This window comes from Agelaius tricolor, unplaced genomic scaffold, assembly GCF_023055355.1.
Source record: "Agelaius tricolor isolate 1412-34295 unplaced genomic scaffold, bAgeTri1.0.p SCAF_8, whole genome shotgun sequence".
Classification (NCBI taxonomy): Eukaryota; Metazoa; Chordata; class Aves; order Passeriformes; family Icteridae; genus Agelaius; species Agelaius tricolor.
The window spans coordinates 21,118,617-21,139,987 of NW_027269268.1; the positions used below are offsets into that span (position 1 = coordinate 21,118,617).

Genomic DNA, 21,371 nt, shown 5'->3' on the forward strand with positions numbered 1-21,371 from the left:
AGTTTGCTCAGTGTTATTCCTGGTGGCTGCTGCTGGGTTGCTCCTGTTTTGGCCCCTGATTGTTCATTACATTTCTGCATGCTGTAAGAATGAAGAGGGTTGCTGTGTTTTAAACAAGGCACTAAACTGATTGCAAGAGTGGGAGAGAAAGGAATGCAAGTTTAGCTTATCAAGCCTTTTACACAAGTGGACTGTGTGGCGGTTCTAATTATTAATTTGCTCACTGTGTTCTGTAATGGCTAATCTGGGGGCTGCTGCTAGAAATGGCTTGAATCTGTTCTTTATTCCTACAGACTGTGGACAGGTGATCTATCTGTTTTAAGCACTTTAAAGCCTTCGCTCTCCCAGTCCTTGAAGCAACATTATTGAGGTTCCCCACCCTTTCTTATGGCTCTGGAGGCCTAACTGGTCCTTTGGAAACGTTGCCATTGGAAACCTATTCATTCATTGTACATGAATAGACCCTGTAGGTTGTGAATACCATTGATAAGAAGAGGATGAATAAGCTGTAAGCAATTTGTTCTCCTCAGGCTGTACTTTCAAGCTAGTTGCAGCTCTGACTGGGTGGATTTCAGAGACAGCAGTGTATTGTAACACAGAATTCTGCTCTTTTAGGAATAAAATCCTGTGAAATGAACAGTTACTTGATTCCCCAATATCTTTTCTCGGCTGGGAAACTAAGAGAGAATTTTCAGGAGTTCCAGAGCTGATTTGAGGATACCTGTAGAAAGGGTGCATTTTTCTATTACGTGTCTCTATTTACCTGAAACAACTCTTCTGGAACCGTTATTTGTTATACCGAACGTGATTTTTTTCTTCTTCTCCTTTTCCAGTGCTATAGGAAGTTCCTTTCATATGGGTGGGGCCACACCCTGGCTTTCCTGAAGGCATGTATGCATAGCGGGGGAAAGCTTTCCACTAGCTTAGAGAGCCATTGTTTCCTCCTTTTTTTGCTGTCCAGTATATTTTAAATGAAAATCGTATCTCCAAGCAGAAGGAAAAAGAGTAATGCTGTTTCTGGGGTGGCTGGGACGATAGCGATCCTTGAGCCTCAAAAGGGTGACAAAGGGATTAAATTTCAGAACCCTTTACTGCACTTGGTTTAGCGAACCTGAATTTGGTTTTGAGTGTGTGTGTGTGTGACAGATAAATGAGTGGGGGCTTATGTCTTGTTTGGTGCAATGTTTCCTAGTCCTTTAGCTTTGCATATTTAAATTAGGAAGTGTGACTACATGGAGAAGTGATAGCCCTGGTTTCGAAGCTCATGCTTTGGCTGCTCTATTTTGATTGTGAAACATAACCTCTGAAAAGCACTCTGGCAGTTTTTGAGCTCACAAGATGCTACCAAAAGAAAAAAAAAAGATTTTTATTGTAAAAGTAGTGTTACTTTGCAAAATCTCCCACTGCTAATACACTTAAAACTTACACTGCTGCAAGCATAGCAGTAAATCAAAAAATACTGTCTGATGAAATTCAAAAACGTTGTCTAAAATCTTCAGATTTTCTTCAAAGACTCTTTGATTGTACAGTTGCTTTCATTGAGTAAATGAGCAAAATCATCCTTCTCATAGCTACATCACATTCATCAAGATTACATCAAAGGTGGAATTCTTAGAGAAGCTGCAGAATCCTGAAAATCCCATACTCAAAAGATTTTTTTAAAGGGACTATTTGTGTGAGAAGTTGTACCAGGTAGTGGCCAAAGTTTGAAATATACAGATGAAATTCTATTTCCAGGTGCATGTTTTAAATCTGGTTTATGTGAACACAGGGGATAAATGACAGTCATGGCATGCTGCATTTCAGACAAAATACAGAGTATTAATAGCACTTATTTCTGAATCATTGATGGTTTCTTTTGTTGACAAAGTTTAAAGGGAGCATTTGAAAAATAAAGTAGCTGGCGTGAGATTTGTGTACGAAATGCTAAGAATTACTTGATTTTGTGGTGACACTGGAGGAATGTGAAAAACGAATATGAAAACCAGGTTAAATCAATATTATTTTTTTCAGCCAGCAGCAGATTTTCTTGTGTAAGCACTATTTGCTGTTATAGCTTTACTTGATAAGGGAAAGATGAAATACAGAAAATACCTGGTTGCTAGAGAACTTTCTTCTGTTAAATGACAGGCAGCATTCACTGGAGACCTATTCTTTCATATCTTAAGTACAGCTTTTTCCAGTAATTTATGTTCAGTCTATAACAAAAAAATTATACTGTTGGTGTGTCCAATTTGGAAACCATGCTTTTGATAAGAAATCCTCCTGCTTCTGATTATCTTCCCTGTTTTATTTGAGTCCCTGCCTCTAACATTTGGGGAGGGAGAGTGGGAGGCAAACACAGCTGTGTAAGTGGTAAAATGAATTTTCCTTTTGAAACACATCACTGATGTTCTGCATGTTATGCTGCCAAATATATGAATACATTAATGGGTATTTGATTGTCTGGTCTTTCTACTCTGTTTTGTAAAAGCCAGATATTTTGGTTCCACTTCTTGTAAAGCCACCTTTAACTCAAGCTTTTCAAAAGTAATGTGGTTTGCTAATTGATCTCCTAAGGTTAATTCTGTGTGATTTCTGGCATTTAAATAGGAAAACATAATTTGTGTTTACATAATACATTTTATCTTACTATGGGGAAAGCATTTTTTTTTTTAATATTAAGAAGTATGAAAAAGACATGCAAATATTATCAATCCTGAAATCATGCATTTTTGGGTCATGAACAAACATGGTATTTTATGAGTACTAGAGCAATTTTTATAATTGCAGTTTCCCCTTCCTCGGTAAAAAAGGAAACAAAAGGACCTGCCATAAGTGTTTTCCATTGAATGAAATGTCAGTTACTGCTGTTGGGTATTTGAACTGTGAATAACTTTATGCTGCTGAATTTGCTAACACGGAGGCGATGCCCCAGGAACCTGTTATCAGGGAAGCCAGTAGAGCTGACTTATGATCCATAATCACTGTCATTATCCTAGAAATAGCCCCTTGCTCAGTGTAGTAAGTAAAACATACCAGTATGGCTAAGTACACAGCTCAGGAAGAGCAGCATGGGTTCAACTCAGGCAGTGTAGTGTGCCGTTCATTCAAGCACAGGAAGAAGACCTAATGTAACACTAACAATAAAATGCTACACAGGTCATGCAAAGCAGAATGCTTTGCATGACCTTTGAGCATGATCAGCAGAAGGCTTGTTGTTTCTGTTTTGGAAAGCCTGAACTGCCCTCAAGCTAGATCTCAAATTGTCTGAAATGGGTGAGTAAAAAGGGGTAGAAATTGTTTAGGAAGAAGTTAGACCCCTCAGGAGTGTACCTGCAGAGAAGAAGGCCAGCTGGGCTTGCAGCTCAGAGAGAAGAGAAGCCAGTTCCGCTGTGGGTGCGGGAGGTCTGGCAGAACTCGGTGCTGCGGCAGTCGCGCCTGTGCCTCCTGGCACTTCAGCCTGCTAGAAATGCTGATGGACAGGAGTTCCTGCTGGGCCACCCTGCCAGGGACTCTGCTTGCCAGGTTTCCCTAAACTATTTTAGCAGGCAGTTTACTTTTTTCTGTGGTTGCTTCCATCCTTTTCCTCCTGTCTTCTCTTTTCTATTATTGGCTATAATCTGTATCTCCAGCTGAAAAGAACCTACGTTTTTCTCTCCCTGTGCCTTGTTCCAGGACAGGAGGCGTTCCAAGCCTGCTGCCATCTCTTTAACCTGCGATTTTAATTCTAACAGTTAGTAGACTTTTTTCTTAGCCTTTTATTTCATGCTTTGTGTGCCAGATTATGAAGAATCCTCAGTCCTAGAAACATGATTCTTACTACTAGTTCTGCCTAGAATGACATTTTTATTGCATTTATTATTTGGATGTGCTTCACATATCCTTCACCCTGCCATTGCTGATTCTCAGTGGCTATCAGTTGCCTCTTCTTTGCTCCGTTTCTTTTATCATGAGGATTTTCATTGTGTCTACCTCATCCCTACTGGTGATGCAGAATTTGAGCATTCCTTCCCAGGGGCTGTCTGGTTTGGGGGATTCCTGAAGTCAAAATCTACGATATTTTTGGCAATACCAGCACCGACAAGGGAAAAAAATTGTTAGGTGAACAATTTTCAAACTCTGTCTGTGATGCAGCCATTTGACTGGCTGGTGCAGTTCCAGTTTGAGCATTTTGCCAGCAGTACTGTAGATGTAAGAAATCCGATGTTTGTTAGTACTGGCTGAACCTATTGGCACAAGAATGTTTTCATCATGGGTTTTCTTTAAAACCAGACAGCCCCGTAACTCTTTCGGTCCAGAGGCAGCATGCCTTTCCAGAATGCTGAGGCAGAGGTGTTGTAGATGTTGCTGACTGTTTCCCTGGCTGTCATCAGTGATAAACCATTTTAGAAGTTTAATTCTTTCTTGTTTTGGTTTTATATGGAAGTATGAATTCCTGCATAAGGATAAAACATGAGTGGAATTGTCAATGATTTTTTTATTTCATTGAGTTTATAAGCCATTTTTCTTCTTTTCTTCTTTTTCCCACCCTGCTCCAGCAGTGCGCAGGGTAGAAGGGAACAGGACCCATATGTCAGTGGTCTAGGATGGCCAGTGAAGGCTCCAACATCCCAAGTCCTGTGGTCCGTCAGATTGACAAGCAGTTTCTGATTTGCAGCATATGCCTGGACCGTTACAAGAACCCCAAAGTACTTCCCTGCCTGCACACTTTCTGTGAGAGGTAAGTCCTTTCCCCATGCTGGTAACTCAGGATTTGTGTCGTGCTGCAAGCACAGGACAAGGCATCCTTTAGTGGAACAGGACTTTCCCTTTACTTGTAAATGTCCTGTTAAGGCATGATAAAGTCTGAGAAGGCTGGAGAGGCAGAGATGTAGAAAAACATATTTGTGTCATGCAGGAAGAAGAGACAGCAGTGGCATATTTGGAATACATTCCCTTTATGCAAGAGTAAACAAAAAGTAAATCCAATTAAACTAATGAATATGGTTACTACAGTGTGAAAGGTGATGATAGCCAGAATTTGGACCTCAAGTTAATGGTCTCAAATTTATTCTGATTATCGTGTAATTGGAAGCAAGAAAAAAAATATTTGTTGATTTACTAATTCAATAAGTAATTATCCCATCCTTTTAATGTCCAAGAGTTAGACATGATATATACATTATTAATAACCCAAGATTAAATGTCTTCATTATTCTGCAGTTTGGTTGACTGAAGTGGGAAAACTCTCTGGAAAGAGATGTGATAAACCAACCTGCCTTTTACTGTCTTTGGCTGAATGAACTGCATGTGCATAATGACACTTTAATGTTGCATTATCCATCAAATTGTGGAAAATATGGCACCTGCAGAAAAGTTAGGTGAAGAATTAGCGGTTAGTTCTTAATCTGATGATGAGACGCAACTCTGGATTGTATATTGAATGGCAGTAGGATGTTTATAAATGGTATGTGGTGTGAACACATTTAATTTAGGAGATTTCCACCTTTTAGGAAGAATTGTGGTGTGAATCTTTAATTTTGCACAGGGCGAAAGAAAAATTGTGGATCTCTGCCTCTGCCAGTGTCAGATGAAATGGTCTTTTGCAGAGCAATAGGAAATCCCAGCATTAAAAAAGGTAGCACTGAAACTCTTACTGAAGTCAGTGAGACAAGATTTTCACCATCATGTGTTAAGTTTCCTGACTTGTGTTCATGCATAAAACCTAAGGTTAGCTTCTGGTTTTCACTGTAATCCTCTTACAGGACCATACTGAACATAGGATAGTGCATGCAACTGTATATTGCATGCCCAGGCAGGTGTTAACTTCATTTCCAAGGCCAAAAGTGGCCTTAAGTCTCACCTGGGCCAGCCTGGTGCATATTGTACATATTGTTGATTGCTGAACTTTTGTGTCAGGTTTATACTCTGTGAAATTTATTTTTTCTGAAAAACACCAACACTGCCCTCCCAATCAAACACAAACAAAAATTTCCTCCAAAACTCCCCTTAACATAAACTGTGATAACGTAGCAGGTAGTTCCCCATGTCTTAAAGAAAGCTCTGTTGATTTTGGGTAGCTGCCAAATAACTTTCCAAATTGAAATAGATGAAAAAATTTCCTTTGATTTTATTGGGACCATGTTTTACCTCTGAAACACTAAACCCACAAACAAGTTATTAAAGGAGATTCTGTTGGAAAGACAAGGGTCAAGCACCAGTTAGTCAGTTAAAGGCACAAGCTCAAATACTTGATGCAACTTCATGTCTGTCAGACTTTATCAGATAAATTCAAAATTTTTACTGCATAAAACGTCCTGTGAGCAGCATGCAGTAGGCATCTGAAAGCATGATCAACTGCAGGAATATCCCAAAAAGACATGTAACTCTTTTAATGATGTCTGCTTATTGAACCTTTTTTTTTTCATGTGGCAGAGTAAAAAAAGGTTTAAATGAAAAATTATTCCCCATAACCACTTTTGCTTCAGAAGCCTGTTTGATGTACTTATATAAGTAGGGGTAGCACTATTTCAAACTAGCTCTTTAACTGATGAAAGGTTTTTTTTCCCTCTTTGATGATACTTTCCCTTTCTTTCTCCTTCCACCTTCCTTCCCCACAGGTGTTTACAGAATTACATTCCAGCCCATAGCTTAACCCTTTCTTGCCCCGTGTGCCGCCAGACCTCCATTCTGCCAGAGAAAGGGGTTTCTGCACTCCAGAACAACTTCTTTATCACCAACCTGATGGATGTCCTGCAGCGAACGCCAGACAGCAGCATTGAGGAGTCCTCCATCTTGGAGACTGTCACTGCTGTTGCTGCAGGCAAACCACTCTCCTGCCCCAATCATGATGGAAATGTAAGTGAGACAGCCTCCTGTGCTGTGTGCAGGTATTGATATGTGCTGACTTGTCTGGATTTCATGGATGTCTTTTTCTAAAGAGAAAGCAGGGGAAGTGGAATCATACTATTCCTTTGATTTTATAATATATCAACAAAACACAATTGATTCTTCAAATTAACTCAGATGCTTTTAGTGGAGCATCTTGAAGTAGTCAGGATGTTATTTTATCTTACCAGTCATCTGGGATGATGATGTCTTTTGGCACATTTGGTCAGAATTATTGTCCTGCAAGTACTGAACCTTGTGCCTTTACTTCTTTGGTTCCTTAGCCCTCGTACTTGTAGCATCAGCTGTTGCTGTGGGTACCTGTGTGCTTGTCTGGCAATATGTGACAAGGACCTTATGAGTTTTACTGACCTGCACACTAGGGCAGTACCAAAAGGTATGTGATCATATTAACATAGAACCAAATAAAAGTCAGTCCTAGCTTAGGATGCTTTGGATCAGCACAGGCTAGAAACAGAGCACTTCTGTTTATCTGCAGTGTTTTGTGGATCTCTCATATCAGTTCTTGGAGGCTGCTTTGTTTTTTCCCTTCACCTACTCTTTTTACCTAGCATATCCTCACACACATCCTCAAATCATATCAGTATATTCATTGGCAAGTACCCCCCAAATGAGTTAATATTCACAGATTACTGCAAGGACAGCTCTAACTCTGCTTACTTCACAATTTTCAGTGTTAACCTGTGTAACTTCATGATAGGCATATGAGCTCCTGACTCATAGCTAAGCTTATGCAAATATGTAAATAGAGACTGCAAAACTCAGCAATGCTGTATGGTAAACTGAATGTTGTGCTTCTATCCAAGCCAAGAAACACATGTCAGTAGTTTAAAACAACTTGCTGGGGACTGTTTTATTTGATACTCAGTGTAGGTACATTGGTTGTGTAGGAGTAATTCAGCTGATAGGTAATGATTACTGTAAGAGAGGAATAGCTCAGTTCCTTCTCTCTCGGAATTAGGTGGACATGTAGAACTGATGTTGGACTCTCTGATTAATGAATAACTGGTGTAACTTTTTAAAATGTGTACTATACTAATGTGTGTGTAGTGGTTACTGATTAATGCATTCCTAGTTTTTGTTTGCATTTTATTTGCCCTCTTTAGAATGAATCATAGCTGTTTTCTGACATAACCATTTTGATAGGAGCCATTTGATTGAGAAATGCAGAAAAAGGTAAAAAATAAGGTGTTATTTGTTTTGTATTTTAAATTATCAGCTGATTATTCTTTGGGTATGTTTAAAAAAAACCTGGCTTGTCTACAATCAAAAACATGCCACCTTATACCTCTCTGAGAACTCCTTTATAGGGAAAGGTGCATTTGTAAGTCCTCTAAACCAACTTGGCTTGCCTTGAAACACAGCAAGCCATTGAGGATGCTGCGTAGTGTGTGATGGGAACATCCTCTCGCTTCAGTAGGTATCTGAGAGGGTTGGGGATAGCCTGAGGGTGACTCCAATTTAAAGCTTTGTGAAGCTAAGAAATGAAAAGCTAAGTGCACACATTTGTCCTTGTGATGGGAGGAGCTGAGGTAAGAATTGGGGAGAGCTGCTTGAGGCTGGACATGTGGGTCTGGCTGCAAGGGTGCACAGGGCAAGGTGCTGGGCACCTTAAGCTTCACTGAGGAGATGGGATTCTGCTGGCTTTATAGGTTCAGGACACAAGAGCACTGTGTGGCAAATAGGTTAGATATTAGGAAATACCTAAAACATCTTCATCCAGAATGTCTTCCCTGGAATGTGATTCCCAGGGCAGTGGTCACAGCACCAAGCCTGCCAGAGTTCAAGAAGCATTTGGACAATGCTTTTAGGCACATAGTGTGACTCTTGGGGTGGTCCTTGGCAGGGCCAGGAGCTTGATTTTGATGATCCTTGTAGGTCCCTTCCAGCTCAGGGTATTCTATGATTCTAAGTGCCTGGCTGCTAGTAACTTTACTGGGGGCTTCAGGAAGTGAAAAAGGATTGAGCTGGCAGCTGGAGGAGAATGCCTTTACAGAACCAGCAGTCATTCTGCACTAAATCCACCCACCATTAATTTTCACATATTGCTTCAGGTAGGGTCAGACCCACTGTATTTTTACTATTTGCATCAAATATATTTCTTTTAAATATTACCAGTTTTTCTTCATATTAGCTTGGAAATAAGTTTCTGATTAAACAAGTTTTTTCAATCATTTCAGCCATCCTGGACTTAAACCTCTCTGATTAAGATAGAAACTGATGCAGAGATACTTTCTCATTTGCTTGCCTGTCTGCTTGGAACTTAGCCTTCCTCAGGCCATGTAGATTAGATACTTTCCCTTCCCAGTTGGTCCCCTATTCTTATCACTCATATTTTCCATATGTGTGAATGTTTACTTTATTCCTTCTGTGCACATCTTCCCATCCTCTCTTGTGGCATCTTTGTTCTGTGTGTTCTTATGAAGAATGAAAGTAAGTTTGTAGTATCTTTATACAGAAGATGGTTACCTGTGCCTGAACTATAAAAAAAAAGCTTTCTCATTTTGACCCAACATGGAGCACAAGTGTATGTTCCTGTTAAATCAGGTTTATAGGGCACATATAGAACTTTTGAACCTACTAGAAGACTCTTATCTTCTGCCTACACATTAAAATAAGATTGGCTTTATTCTCAGGTGTGAAACATCTGCAGCTCTTGTGTATGAAAGCATTCTGGATTTGAAATATTGATCTAAATCATTTAGGGGCCGGTACAGAAGCCAGGGCAGGGGAGGCTATGAAATGCTAACTTCAGTGTATGTAATGAGTGGTGTAGCCTCTGAAATGTCTATATTTGAGTTTTGTTTGAATTTGAACTGAAAACCAGCTCAGAGTAGAGGATACATGTTTTTACAATGTAGAAGGTGGGGCAATGTATTTTCTGCCTCTAGAGTGTAACAAGAGGGGAACAACAGTATTAAATTAAACACTTTTAACAAGAAAGAATGCCTTATCTCTGACTAGCTTTTTCTCATCATATCATAGCATAGCTTGGCAACTTGACAGGCATAAGATCATGCTTACAAAAACACTTTCTGAACTTGTGGAGCTGTTGCCTACTGCCTGTATGCTTCTCTTAGAAAAATTTAAAAATCACCTATTCTTGATATTCTGATGAAATTACTTCATATCTTACCTTTTAAACCCTTGCTTTTTCTCCTCACCTCTGTACTTCCCACCATGTCACTTACTCATGTATCCCATTAAAGTGTAATCTGTGGGTAGGGCAAAAGCTGTGACTAGGGAGGGAAAGAAACACACATTCTAAATTTTATCAGGAGGCTCAGAGGTGCCCTCAGGTAATTCAAACTTACATTCTTCAGAAAGCCAAAGCATACAAAGTTAAGGTGCACTCTAGCCCTGGGACAGAGGAATTAAGCATGTGTGTGTGTGACATGAGGAAGGTGGGTGGCAAAGAGCTGACCTCATCCTTTTTCTGTAGACTGCTCTTTTAATTCAAACAAATAGAAAGCATTTTCAAATGTGATTTTAGAGAAGAGGGGCTTGTGATTGATGAGAGCTTTTTCCTCAAGACCTGAACTTTGAAGGGCTGGAATTAGTGTGTCTTGGCTTTGTGAAATCTAGTTCAGAAGTACTTGGATCCTTGATTATGCAATTTTAAAAGCTTCTGTAAATTCAGTTGAATTACAGTAGTGAGGATGCATATGGGTCTCTAGTTACATCAGTGTGATGAAATATGCTGGTCTGGTTTAAGGTAGGAATTACTGGATGGGATTTCAGAACCAGTGGGTATTAATTCACATTTCATTACAGCTGATGGGAATGTTCTCGTTGAATTTGGTGGAAATGCAGCTGAAGCCAGTGCTGGGTGCTACAGTATGTCCTGCCCAAGAGCTCTCTTCTATTTGGAAAGTAGAGGCAAATGTCCTTTTCTGAGATATTTTCTAAGGCAAAACTGTCATAATGAAAAATTTTCTGGGAGTATCACAAAATGTGATGCCCACATTGGGCATGGAGGGGAGAGATGAAAAGCCAGTGATACTTGTCTGTCTGTAGTTAGAAATCAGTCTTGCCTGATCAAGAGATGCTAGAAAAAAAAACTTAGGAAATCAGCCTATCTAGACAGTTGAAGTCTGAATTGTATTATTATTAGGTTTTCCTTCTCCTTCATCTATGCACAATACAAAAATTATATTGGGAAATGAAAGCTTCTTCTCTCAAAACATTTTGAATTTGAGTCAAAGACAACTGTTTCTATATAGAGATACAGGTCTTTGTGATGTGTTTGCTATTGTCATTTGAACTTGCGTTTCCCTGATGCTTGAATAAAGAGGAAGAAAGTTGTTTAGGCTGAACAACCTTAATGCCAATGAGATGCTTCCTTTCTTATATTTGTGGCTGCAAATATAATGATGTTTATTATGGGGTGGTTAATGGAAAACAACAAAACTAAGTTATTCTAATCACTGTATTCAAAGATAAAAATACCAAATAAATAAAGGCTTGTTGAAATATCTTGAACCTAAGCATTAAATTATTAAGAGGCAGAAAGATGAATTTTGGACACTCATGCAAAATAAATGAATTTTTTTTTTTTTTGGCCATATAAGAGTTTCCTATTAAAATATTCTTCCTTTTGGCTGCTTCTGATTGCAGACTTTTGAAGCCTTTGAAAAATACTGAAATCCTAAACTCAGTTTAACTGATTTCCTCTATGCACTGTAAGAATGCATCACATCACAGTGCCTACCAAAGTAACTATCAGGCCTCGGAGATCTACAATGAGACTGCTAAATTCACAGTGACTGGAGTAGTGTTCATGAGGGTTGACATTGTTTTGAAGGTCTACTTTTTTTTTTCTGTTGCTGTTCTATTTGATGTTACACAGGTTATTTGGATCAACTTTTAAATTTTCTGAGCTTACATGAGTGGCTGACAAATGACTAAACCCTCACTGCATGTGAATCCCATATCTTGTGAATTGAGATAAGAGGGAAGAATGGGAATAAGACAGAAAGGAGCTTATCAGAGGAAAATCCCTGTTAATACTAACAGCCACGTGCAAAACATGGTCATTGCATCCCCCTCCTTAATTCTCAAGATGCCTTGGAGCAGCCTGGTATTTTGCACGGTGCTGCTACAAATCCCTCTGCTCACCTGAAAACAGCTGGTTCTACACAACCATCTCATCAACCAACAAATCCAGCACAACCATTTTTGTGCAAGATGTCTGAGTGCCAGAAGCATCAGCTGAATTATTCAAGATTCTGATGCTATGCTCTGAATGCAAAGGAGCTGCCAATGTTTTGCTTTGAAGCATATACTACAAACTTCCTTATATCCTTTTTAATAAGCCTAAAAGGTTTTGTGCCCGAGGACTTACTAGCTGTGAAAGAAAGTCTCATGCCAAATTTGCATATATGTGCATTATTTTGACTAACATGTGATTTTGGGCACAGGACTTCTCTGTTTCTTTCCCTTCATGAATATATTCAGAATTTGGGTTATCTATTACATGTAAAGATCTATTTTTATCTCTAAAGAGCATCTTGCTGGGTACTTAAGAGGTTGAAACAATCTCCTTCTCTTTCAAGTGTAGATCAGCATTCCTATTACAATCTCAGATATAAGGTTTTAATGGTTTTAAGGGATTAGTAATGGCATATGGAGATTTTTCCTTGTAGCATGTAGATTCATTTAGGGTGCTTTCCTCCAGCAAATAAACTTGTTGTTTGGTGATTTCCACTGAGCTTGTGTTTCAAGAGTGACCCTATATGAAAAACAGCCTAAGTTTACACTTTCTTTAGCAGACCCTATGGGAAGACTAAGGATTGAGTTAGTGAGGGTAGTTGAATGCCTGGTTTTTTTGAGTTGCTTCATGGAGTCCATAAGAGAAACCCCAAAACTTCCTATTACACAGTACAAAGATGATGTTAGGACCAGCAATGATGTCCAGTGTTGTTCACAGGTTGCTGTTCTGACACTTTATGATAGAATAAAATTATTTTAAATGAACATTTTTATATAAGATATGTAAGAGTAACAGCTATCTTTTAGGCAGTAAATTATTTGTGCATAAGAAAACAGAATCTTTGTCTCAGAGCTTGGCTAATAAACGAGTTCAAGACTCAGTAAGATGTGCTTTGAGTTATGTTCCTGCTGCCATGTTTGAGTGCAGAGTTGTGCACTTTTCCAGGTGATGGAGTTTTACTGCCAGTCCTGTGAGACAGCCATGTGCCGGGAGTGCACTGAGGGAGAACATGCAGAGCATCCCACGGTACCACTCAAGGATGTGGTGGAGCAACACAAGGCTTCCCTCCAAGTCCAACTGGATGCTGTCAACAAAAGGTATGGAGACTCCACTGACTGTTTTCCATTTTCAGTTTTATCACTGGCTTCCTGTGCTGACTGGGGTAGATGTTTTAATGTGCTGGTTCCATGGGTATTCACCTAGGAAATGGGGATAGTGAGGCTAGCATAAGGACAAAAAATCCATTGAGTGGGATGTACTGAGGGGTTAGCAAAAAGAGCAAAATATTCCTGTCTGTCTTTTACGAAACAGAGGCCATTAGAAATGCAAGTGTCGTGCAAAGAAGGAGCATAAAATTAAAATGCTAAGGAGGAAACTGCTGTTCAGTCATGAATTTAATGATAGCTAACTAAATAATGCTGGTTGTTAAAAAGATAGGTACAAACACTATGGTGGCAAAATGGCTTAAAAAAAAAAGAAAAAGTGGGATAAATCTTCTCGAGTAGATTTACAGCATAAAGGACAGGATCCAAGGCCTCATTGTTGGCAATGCTTAAAGTCTAATGGATTTGCACAGGGGAGGACTGTGGCTTAGCCTTATTTTATCGGACCAGACCCACTGTGTGGTTACAAAAGGAATGAACTTCTGGGAAAGAACTAAATTTAAAGACAGCCTGCTGATGAGAGGGTTTAATCAAAAGATACCAGGGCAAGGGCCAATGTTTAATGACTTTTGAAACAGCAATCTTTGTAATTTAATTCCTCCCTCAGGCTTCCAGAGATTGACTCAGCACTTCATTTTATATCTGAAATCATACACCAGTTAACCAACCAAAAGGCTAGCATCGTAGATGACATTCATTCCACTTTTGATGAACTCCAGAAGACTTTAAATGTGCGAAAGAGCGTGCTGCTCATGGAGCTGGAAGTGAATTATGGCCTTAAACACAAAGTAAGAGGTATTTTTTGTTTCAGTGAAAAGCTGTTAATTTAATCAGCCAGTTTTTACAAATGATGCAGGACGCCAGCTTGACAAATCATGTCTGAGATCCAGAGAACTTTGTTTTCCTGAAATCAGGTGCTGCAGAGCCTTGCTTGTGGGTGCTCAGCCTTATAAGATGACCATGAAGATACAGACCAAACAATTTATTCTGAAGAACTGACTAAAGCTGCCTGTTTTGCTTCAAAGCACTGTTTTCCTTTCCAGTGCTTGGTAACCTATTTCATGTCAGATGTCACCTGTTGGAATACAAAAAGATTAGAGGGACATCTCACTTTCTTAGGGGAATGAGGAGAGTAACAGATTGCAGAGCTGTATTCATTCTTTTACTTCCTATCTGGATGATTGATTCTGGGGGTTTTCCCCCTATATTGTCAACCAATCTTCAGAGGAAGAAAAGAGAAAACTGTACTTTTACAAAGCAAAGCCTGTAACGTGGTGGGTAGAGATTTTGTTGAGGATTATTAGGTCTGAATCAGGATAATTAAAGAATTTAGTCCTTATTTTCTGTGCATCAGTTCTCTGCTTTATAAAGAAAGATTTCTCCCTGAAAATTACCGTTAAGAGAAAATATCATCAATAACTGGAATTTCAAGAGTGCCAATAATGAGCAGCTTGAGCATCTCCAGATGTCTGAAGTGGAGGAATGCTGTGTTTCTGGATGTAGAATAGGCTTGAAAACATCATTAGAAAGGTGCTGAATTGCTGAGCCTGTGGAAATGGAGGAATTCTAACATATGCACAAGATACATACTTTTAGAGACATAGGGAGCCCAAAACCATTGGGGCACAGACTCTAGTCATCTCCAGAGCTAAGCAGCAGCTTACAGAAGTTTGAGCATCAATGATGTCAACTTAGATCCCAGGTTCATCTAAATGTATTCAAGATGTCACACTTACTTCCATAGCAAGCAAATATATTCTGTATGTGTACAGAATCTACACAAAATAGAATATGATGTCAAATTATCTTATTATTGTTCAAAGAGATTTAAAATAATTAAAAACTGTGAGATTTAAAATAATTAAAATTGTGAACATTAGATAATCAAATTTTTATGAAGTTGTACATAAGCAGTAAAAGAGGCATCTACCCTGTTTGAAATTGGATTTTACTTTTGCATGACTAGTAGTCCTGCAAAATACAACCATTCTGATCGTATACTTTTAAAAAATGAAAAAAATGAAATGGCTACATTTTACAAAGAAAAAGTTGGCAGTTCAGTTTGTTTTCCAATGGACTGGAAGAGTGTAAAATGTAAAATACTCTATGTGCATTTAAAATAGTATTTATGTTGGATTTAATATTTTTCATTTTTGTAATGAAAGAAGACTGTCTTAAGAAAGTATTGATTTTAAAAAATAGCTGGAAATAGTCTTTCTTTTAGTTTGTGGCCGGTTAGCTGAAGCATATGGGGTTTCGTCATCCTGGGGCCTTGTTGGCTATGCTCTCTTCTAACTTATGTCTTTGAATGAAGACCAAACAGATTAGAAATGCCTTGTATTGCATCCTGAGAAGTTTCTATGTGCCTAGAAAAGCAGATGACTTGAAATTTCAGAGTATTCTTGAAATTTGTTCATTTGAAAAGATTTTGTGTTGCTATGACTTTCCTATATCCGTAACACGTTAGCCTGGATTTTCTCCAGTGGGTGAAAAGTTCAAAGCTTTGGGAAATTCAGAAAAAAATACCTTTAGAATTCAGTGTCATTACATAGAGTGTCTCAGCAAGGGAAGAATATTTCGTAGCAATTAATACATCCAGTCTTAAAGTTTACATCAATTGAAATGTTTCAAAAATATTTACTTTACAATGATGGTCAACAAAATAACTTCTCTAATCCACAGTCATGTCTGTGCCATAGTTCTTCTATGTAGGGAAAAACATAGAAACTGTATGACTGGATACTTTCATTTAGGGATTTTATCACTGGAGATTGTGAGGGGAAGCCCCAATGTTATCTTGACTATCATGAATGTCTCTGCTAGGTCGTCATAATTCAGGGATCCATTTCCAATTCATTGCAAAATTGTTTTTTTTTTTTTAATGTTAGCCCTATTCCCAGCCCACACCTAGCAATTTTGAGGCCAATACTGTTTTAAGGATTTTAGGCTGAGGGCCAGAACTGACCCTATAATAGAAGGTCTTTCATAGTCTTAAATATTGAGTGGCCACTTGCTGCCCACCAACATTTCTGGCTACTCAATCCAATTCTTTCCACTGTCCGCAACCCATTCTGTATATTTTGCTTTCCTGCCTGCTGAAAGTGAGGAATCAATTTACCTTCTGCTAGGGAGATTTTTCCTTTCTTCACTTATTTAGTTCAGGAATCCCACTTTTCCTCAGGATGGATGTGCATCCAGGACTTGAGGCCTTCTTGTCCATCTCCATAGAGGATTAATCCCCAGATTCCCTTGGCTCTGAAGAAAGAGTATTAAGAAGTTTCTTGCAGCCTCTCTTATTAATGGACCTCATGACTCCAAAATATCTCTGCTTCTGTGAACGTAACTCAGTTCCAGTAATTATCTCATTAACTGAGACTGCTGAGAGTTAGATGGGGCAGGGTTCAAATTTCTACATTTGTTGCTGGGTTTTTGCTCAAAAAATACCAAAACTGAACAACAACAACAACAAAAACCCAAAACAAAACAGAAAAAAAACCAAAACAAAACCAAAAAACCCAAAACCAAACAAGACAAGACAGGTAGGGCAATAATTCAATCTAGTGTGACAGTGGGTCTGTAAAGTCTTGAATCCCCAAACCAGGGTATTTTTTTGTGTTGCAGCATTGTGTTCCAAATACAGGGTTGGCGATCAGTGTGCTACTTCTTCTAAAATGAATGTTTAAATTAAACTGTAAAATAAGACAACATAAATTTGGTGTCTACAAAGACCTTTAGATGCTACATCTTCCTGGGATAGCTCTTCCTGGGATAGCTAGTAACATGATGCTAATCTGGTGTTTGGTAATGCACACAGGTCCTCCAGACACAGCTGGATACCTTACTAGAAGGACAGGAAAGCATTAAAAGCTGCAGCAACTTTACAGCCCAAGCCCTCAACCATGGCACTGAAACCGAAGTGCTGCTGGTGAAGAAGCAGATGAGTGACAAGCTGAACGAACTGGCCGAGAGGGACTTCCCGCTGCAGCCCCGAGAAAACGATCAGTTGGACTTCATAGTGGAAACAGAAGGCCTGAAGAAGTCCATTCACAACCTGGGCACTATTTTAACCACCAATGCTGTTGCCTCTGAAACAGTTGCCACCGGTGAGGGACTGAGGCAGACGGTGATCGGACAGCCCATGTCCGTTACTATCACAACCAAGGATAAGGATGGAGAGCTCTGTAAATCTGGGAATGCTTACCTCACTGCTGAGCTGAGCACGCCTGATGGGAGCGTAGCAGATGGAGAAATACTTGACAACAAAAACGGCACTTACGAATTTTTGTATACTGTTCAGAAAGAAGGGGACTTCACTTTGTCACTGAGACTTTATGATCAACATATCAAGGGCAGCCCGTTCAAACTTAAAGTGGTCAGGTCAGCAGATGTGTCTCCTACCACTGAAGGGGTTAAGAGACGTGTTAAATCTCCAGGCAGTGGTCATGTGAAGCAGAAAGCTGTGAAAAGACCTGCGAGCATGTACAGCACTGGCAAAAGAAAAGAGAATCCCATTGAAGATGATTTGATCTTCAGAATAGGTAGGTGACTCGGCTGCCTGTTGACATACTTAAAATTAGTTCAGGGAAACTGAATGAAAAAGTTTAGTTTTTGTAAAGCTAAAGCTGTGAGTAGAGCAACCTGATAATACCATTAGGCCTCCTGACTTTTGTTTATATGTATATTTTGGAAGTACACACTTCCAAAAATAGTTTGCAGCAAATATTTAATTGGGATATCAGTTGAGAAATGCATACATTTGATTTGGCATATTTTAAAAATAGTTAATATTCATATTGCAAAGCTTTTGGTATGGATTAAAGTAATTTCAACTTGTAATTTTAGCTTCTGTATCCCTTGCTTCTAGTGAGCATTTCTGGCTTGACTACCAAATAGTGGTATAGTTTTGTTGGTAGTGGTGCTGTTTGTTAGGTGTTTTTTGGTTTTTTTTAAGCTACTCTCTCTAACACACCATAAACTCTAGAAGTCTTAAATGTTTTCCCAGAAGTGCAGAGCCTTTTAGTTCTGTTGTGATGCAACCATGACCATGTGCTTTATTTTTGAGTTCTACCTTCTCCCCTTCTTCACCACTCAAAACAGGAAGATGTATTTCATTAGAACAAGACCTATGCATGGCTCAGAGCTTTTTCTCCATGAAATCTCTTGGAATGCCCACATTTGGGATATATGGATCACTATAAAATAGAAAAAACAGAGCTGAGAGTAATATTTTGTGTTCAGTTTTCAGCCACTCATTTTCACAGAATGACCCTACATAGAGATATTCCTCTAGGCTTCTGTGGGCTTATGCATGCAGTGTCTAAAACGTCACAGGTGTAATGCTCTAGGGTTTTACATTCTTCCAAAATGTGCAAAATTATTGAGACAGGTAAAACTTCTGATGTTTTCACAAGGATTGCTTTCATGGAGTTAATTTGCTTCCAGTTTCAGCTCACTTTAAAAAGTTACGGTTTGGTTCATTTGTTGATGAGGTAATGTAAAGAGCTTATCACTGTTCTCCAACACTACTGTGCATCTCTGTTTTGAACCCATTGTTGAATTCTTCCAATGGCTCGTGCCAAATCTGGATCTGTGTTTCTAGCTGGCTAAGATAAATCTTCTGTTTGGCCTGCCAGAAGCTCCTACAGCTGTGTTGGAGAATCACACTGTAATATTCCTCTGGGCATCCAAGTCTGTGGAGTGTGCTGTTGTATGTATGCTGATGTATGGGCTTTTATGCACAAGTAAATTGATCAGCTGCTAGCAGGGGATTGTTCTCCTGCTAGTACTAACAAGAGATAGCATTAATGCAACATTTGTGCATTTTGTTCATGGGGATGTGTGCATTGTATCTTCTGCCAATGCTGTGTTATTTGTGGCTTATAAAATGGCATGTGGATCTCTTCAGACATTCCAAGGTCAAATTACTGACTACACATTCATACATTCGTGTAATTTATTATTTACAAGAGCAGAGTATTTTCTGCATTCTCTTTTTCTCTCTCAATAATTTATATCCTGAACTTATTATTCTTTTTAAACAGATGTAATCTCTAAGAGTGTGTCCATGCAGATCTGCATAGGATGTCCTTAGTCTATACAAATGCAAACAAGAATGATGTTCTTATAATAATCTAGAAAATAATTGTTGCCCAATGGTTTTGCTACCTCTACAACTACAACTGGTAGGAAGCACTAAAGTGAGAGGGAAGTCTTTCTTTCATTACCCTCCTTTTGTGCCTTAGACTCATGCTGAGCAGAGGTGAGGGATGTTCACAGTGTCATTCCCCCAGTGCCACTTCCACCTCCCCTGGTAAATCTCTTCCATGTCCTTCAAAGAAGGGTTGAGAGGCATGGTTGTCATCAGCTGCTCTGTCCAGGACCCCATCTTGTTTTCTAGCTCTGCCATGCTGTGCTGTGTGCCTTAGTATTTTTTCCCTTCTGGCACTTTTCATGACTGGGTTCTTTGACACCATTTAGCAGTAGTGGTGCTACTTCCCACTTTAACTGCTTTTTCCTCTTCATTTACTTATATTTGGAATTGGCATCAGATGCAGCCAGATGGAGAGTTGGCCCTCTGCTAGAAAGTTCAATTTTCCAATTTTCCTTTTCCTCAGACTGTTTAGTTGTCTGTTCAGTCATGTAACTGAGCATCTAAGTTTAGCTGGTACATTAGCGTGTAAAAAAAATTTCCTTTAACAGAACTTCTGTCAGCCTCCTTACTAGGTGTGAACGTCATCTTCTGGTCTGTTATAAATGCTGAAAGCAAATATAAGTCTAACTGTGAATTAATTCCACATTAAAAATAAACTCACAAACAAGGTCTGTGTAATCATAGCTTTAGTGCAGTTTAAAAGCAGGCTTAGAGGGAGCAAAGGGATTCTTGATCGGGCGTTTCACAAAATCACAAAAGAAATAAAGTTGGAAGGGCCCACATTGGGTCACCTGGTCCAGCCTTCCTGCTGTAGAAATAGGAATGCCTAGTAATGGGAAAATAGACTTTCCTTTTCCCATTTATTAGCTTCAATCCCTCTGACGCTCATTGTGAGCTCTATGGGGATGTGATGGTCAGTGTGGGATTTTGCCAGGCCTCCACTGCATTGCATTGCAGTCATACCTGTACTGGACAGGGAGGGCAGAGCTCTCGATACCACATTGCTGGCAAAGCTCCCAGTGTTGTTCTGATGTGCTAACAACAGACACCTGGCCTGGATTTGGCTCTTGTTATTTGAGGTTTGGCTGCTGTGGCAGCAAAGAATTTCTGATTTGTGCTTACCCCTAGGTTTGTGCACACCTGTCTGTGGTGACAGAGTCTCTGCTGCATGAGCAGGGCTTGGAGGTGGTCTTGGCCAAGATTTTAGGGCAGATGCTGTGTAAAGCAAATTAACACAAACCAGTCCATCTTCACTACCAACAGTGTGTGGGCATATCTGCCAGAGTTCCTACTGAATTACTAATTCCTCTTTAAAGGTTATAAACAATGTGCCTTCAACAACAGACTGATTTTAAAACTTAAGGTTATTTGGGAGCTTGAATTAGAAAGAGTGACATTCATTGTACAGCACATAGGGTTAACAATTCAGTACAGTTTTACCTCAGAGACTTTTGTGCTTCAGCTGCATCTATTATGAGAGGAGATATCACAGCCTCATAATGTGTAAGATTTGACTAAATATCTTATGGCACTCTGAGGAAAGAAAGAAAGAAAGGAAGCTGGGAAAAAAGAAAGCTCCTTGATGCCTGTCTATGCAGTATGTATGTAGACCTTTCCATGCTGTTTATTTTTGCCCTTTTTTTTCCCTGTACCACATAGGAAGGAGTACAAGAAGAATTACTTGAAGTGCTGTAGGCAGGAAAGAAATGGTACCTACACAACAGGTTATGGCCACTCACAACCTCTTAAGTCTTCCCAATAATCTGTAATATTTCTGCAGTTTGATTTTGTCTCTCTGAATCTATTCCCTTCCCGCTGGAGGCACTGACATGTTTTTCTTTGTGTTTTAGGAAGCTGGGGAATCTAGGTTAGCAAGCAGGGGGGTTGTTATTCATATTAGTAAAACTTGGAAAGCAAAAAACACTCCTTCTCTTAGTATGAGCATCAAAAATATACATTATACAAGTTTGTTCAG

The 21,371-nt window shown here is 39.3% G+C and overlaps 1 protein-coding gene across 20 annotated transcripts in view; it reads left to right on the forward strand.

The window, feature by feature from the left end:
• Positions 1-21,371, forward strand: part of TRIM2 (tripartite motif containing 2) — an 87,660-nt gene that overhangs the window by 45,125 nt on the left and 21,164 nt on the right. For 8 of the 20 annotated variants that reach the window (XM_071431905.1, XM_071431892.1, XM_071431902.1 and 5 more), the window contains exons 2-6: positions 4,521-4,702; positions 6,582-6,819; positions 13,028-13,179; positions 13,853-14,033; positions 17,060-17,783. In XM_071431905.1, the coding sequence (XP_071288006.1) occupies positions 4,569-4,702; positions 6,582-6,819; positions 13,028-13,179; positions 13,853-14,033; positions 17,060-17,783 (1,429 nt within the window). In that variant the 5' untranslated portion in view covers positions 4,521-4,568. Of the gene's footprint in view, positions 1-3,657; positions 3,716-4,520; positions 4,703-6,581; positions 6,820-13,027; positions 13,180-13,852; positions 14,034-17,059; positions 17,784-21,371 lie in introns of all 20 variants that reach the window. The other 12 variants (XM_071431908.1, XM_071431896.1, XM_071431903.1 and 9 more) reach the window with 3 other exon arrangements.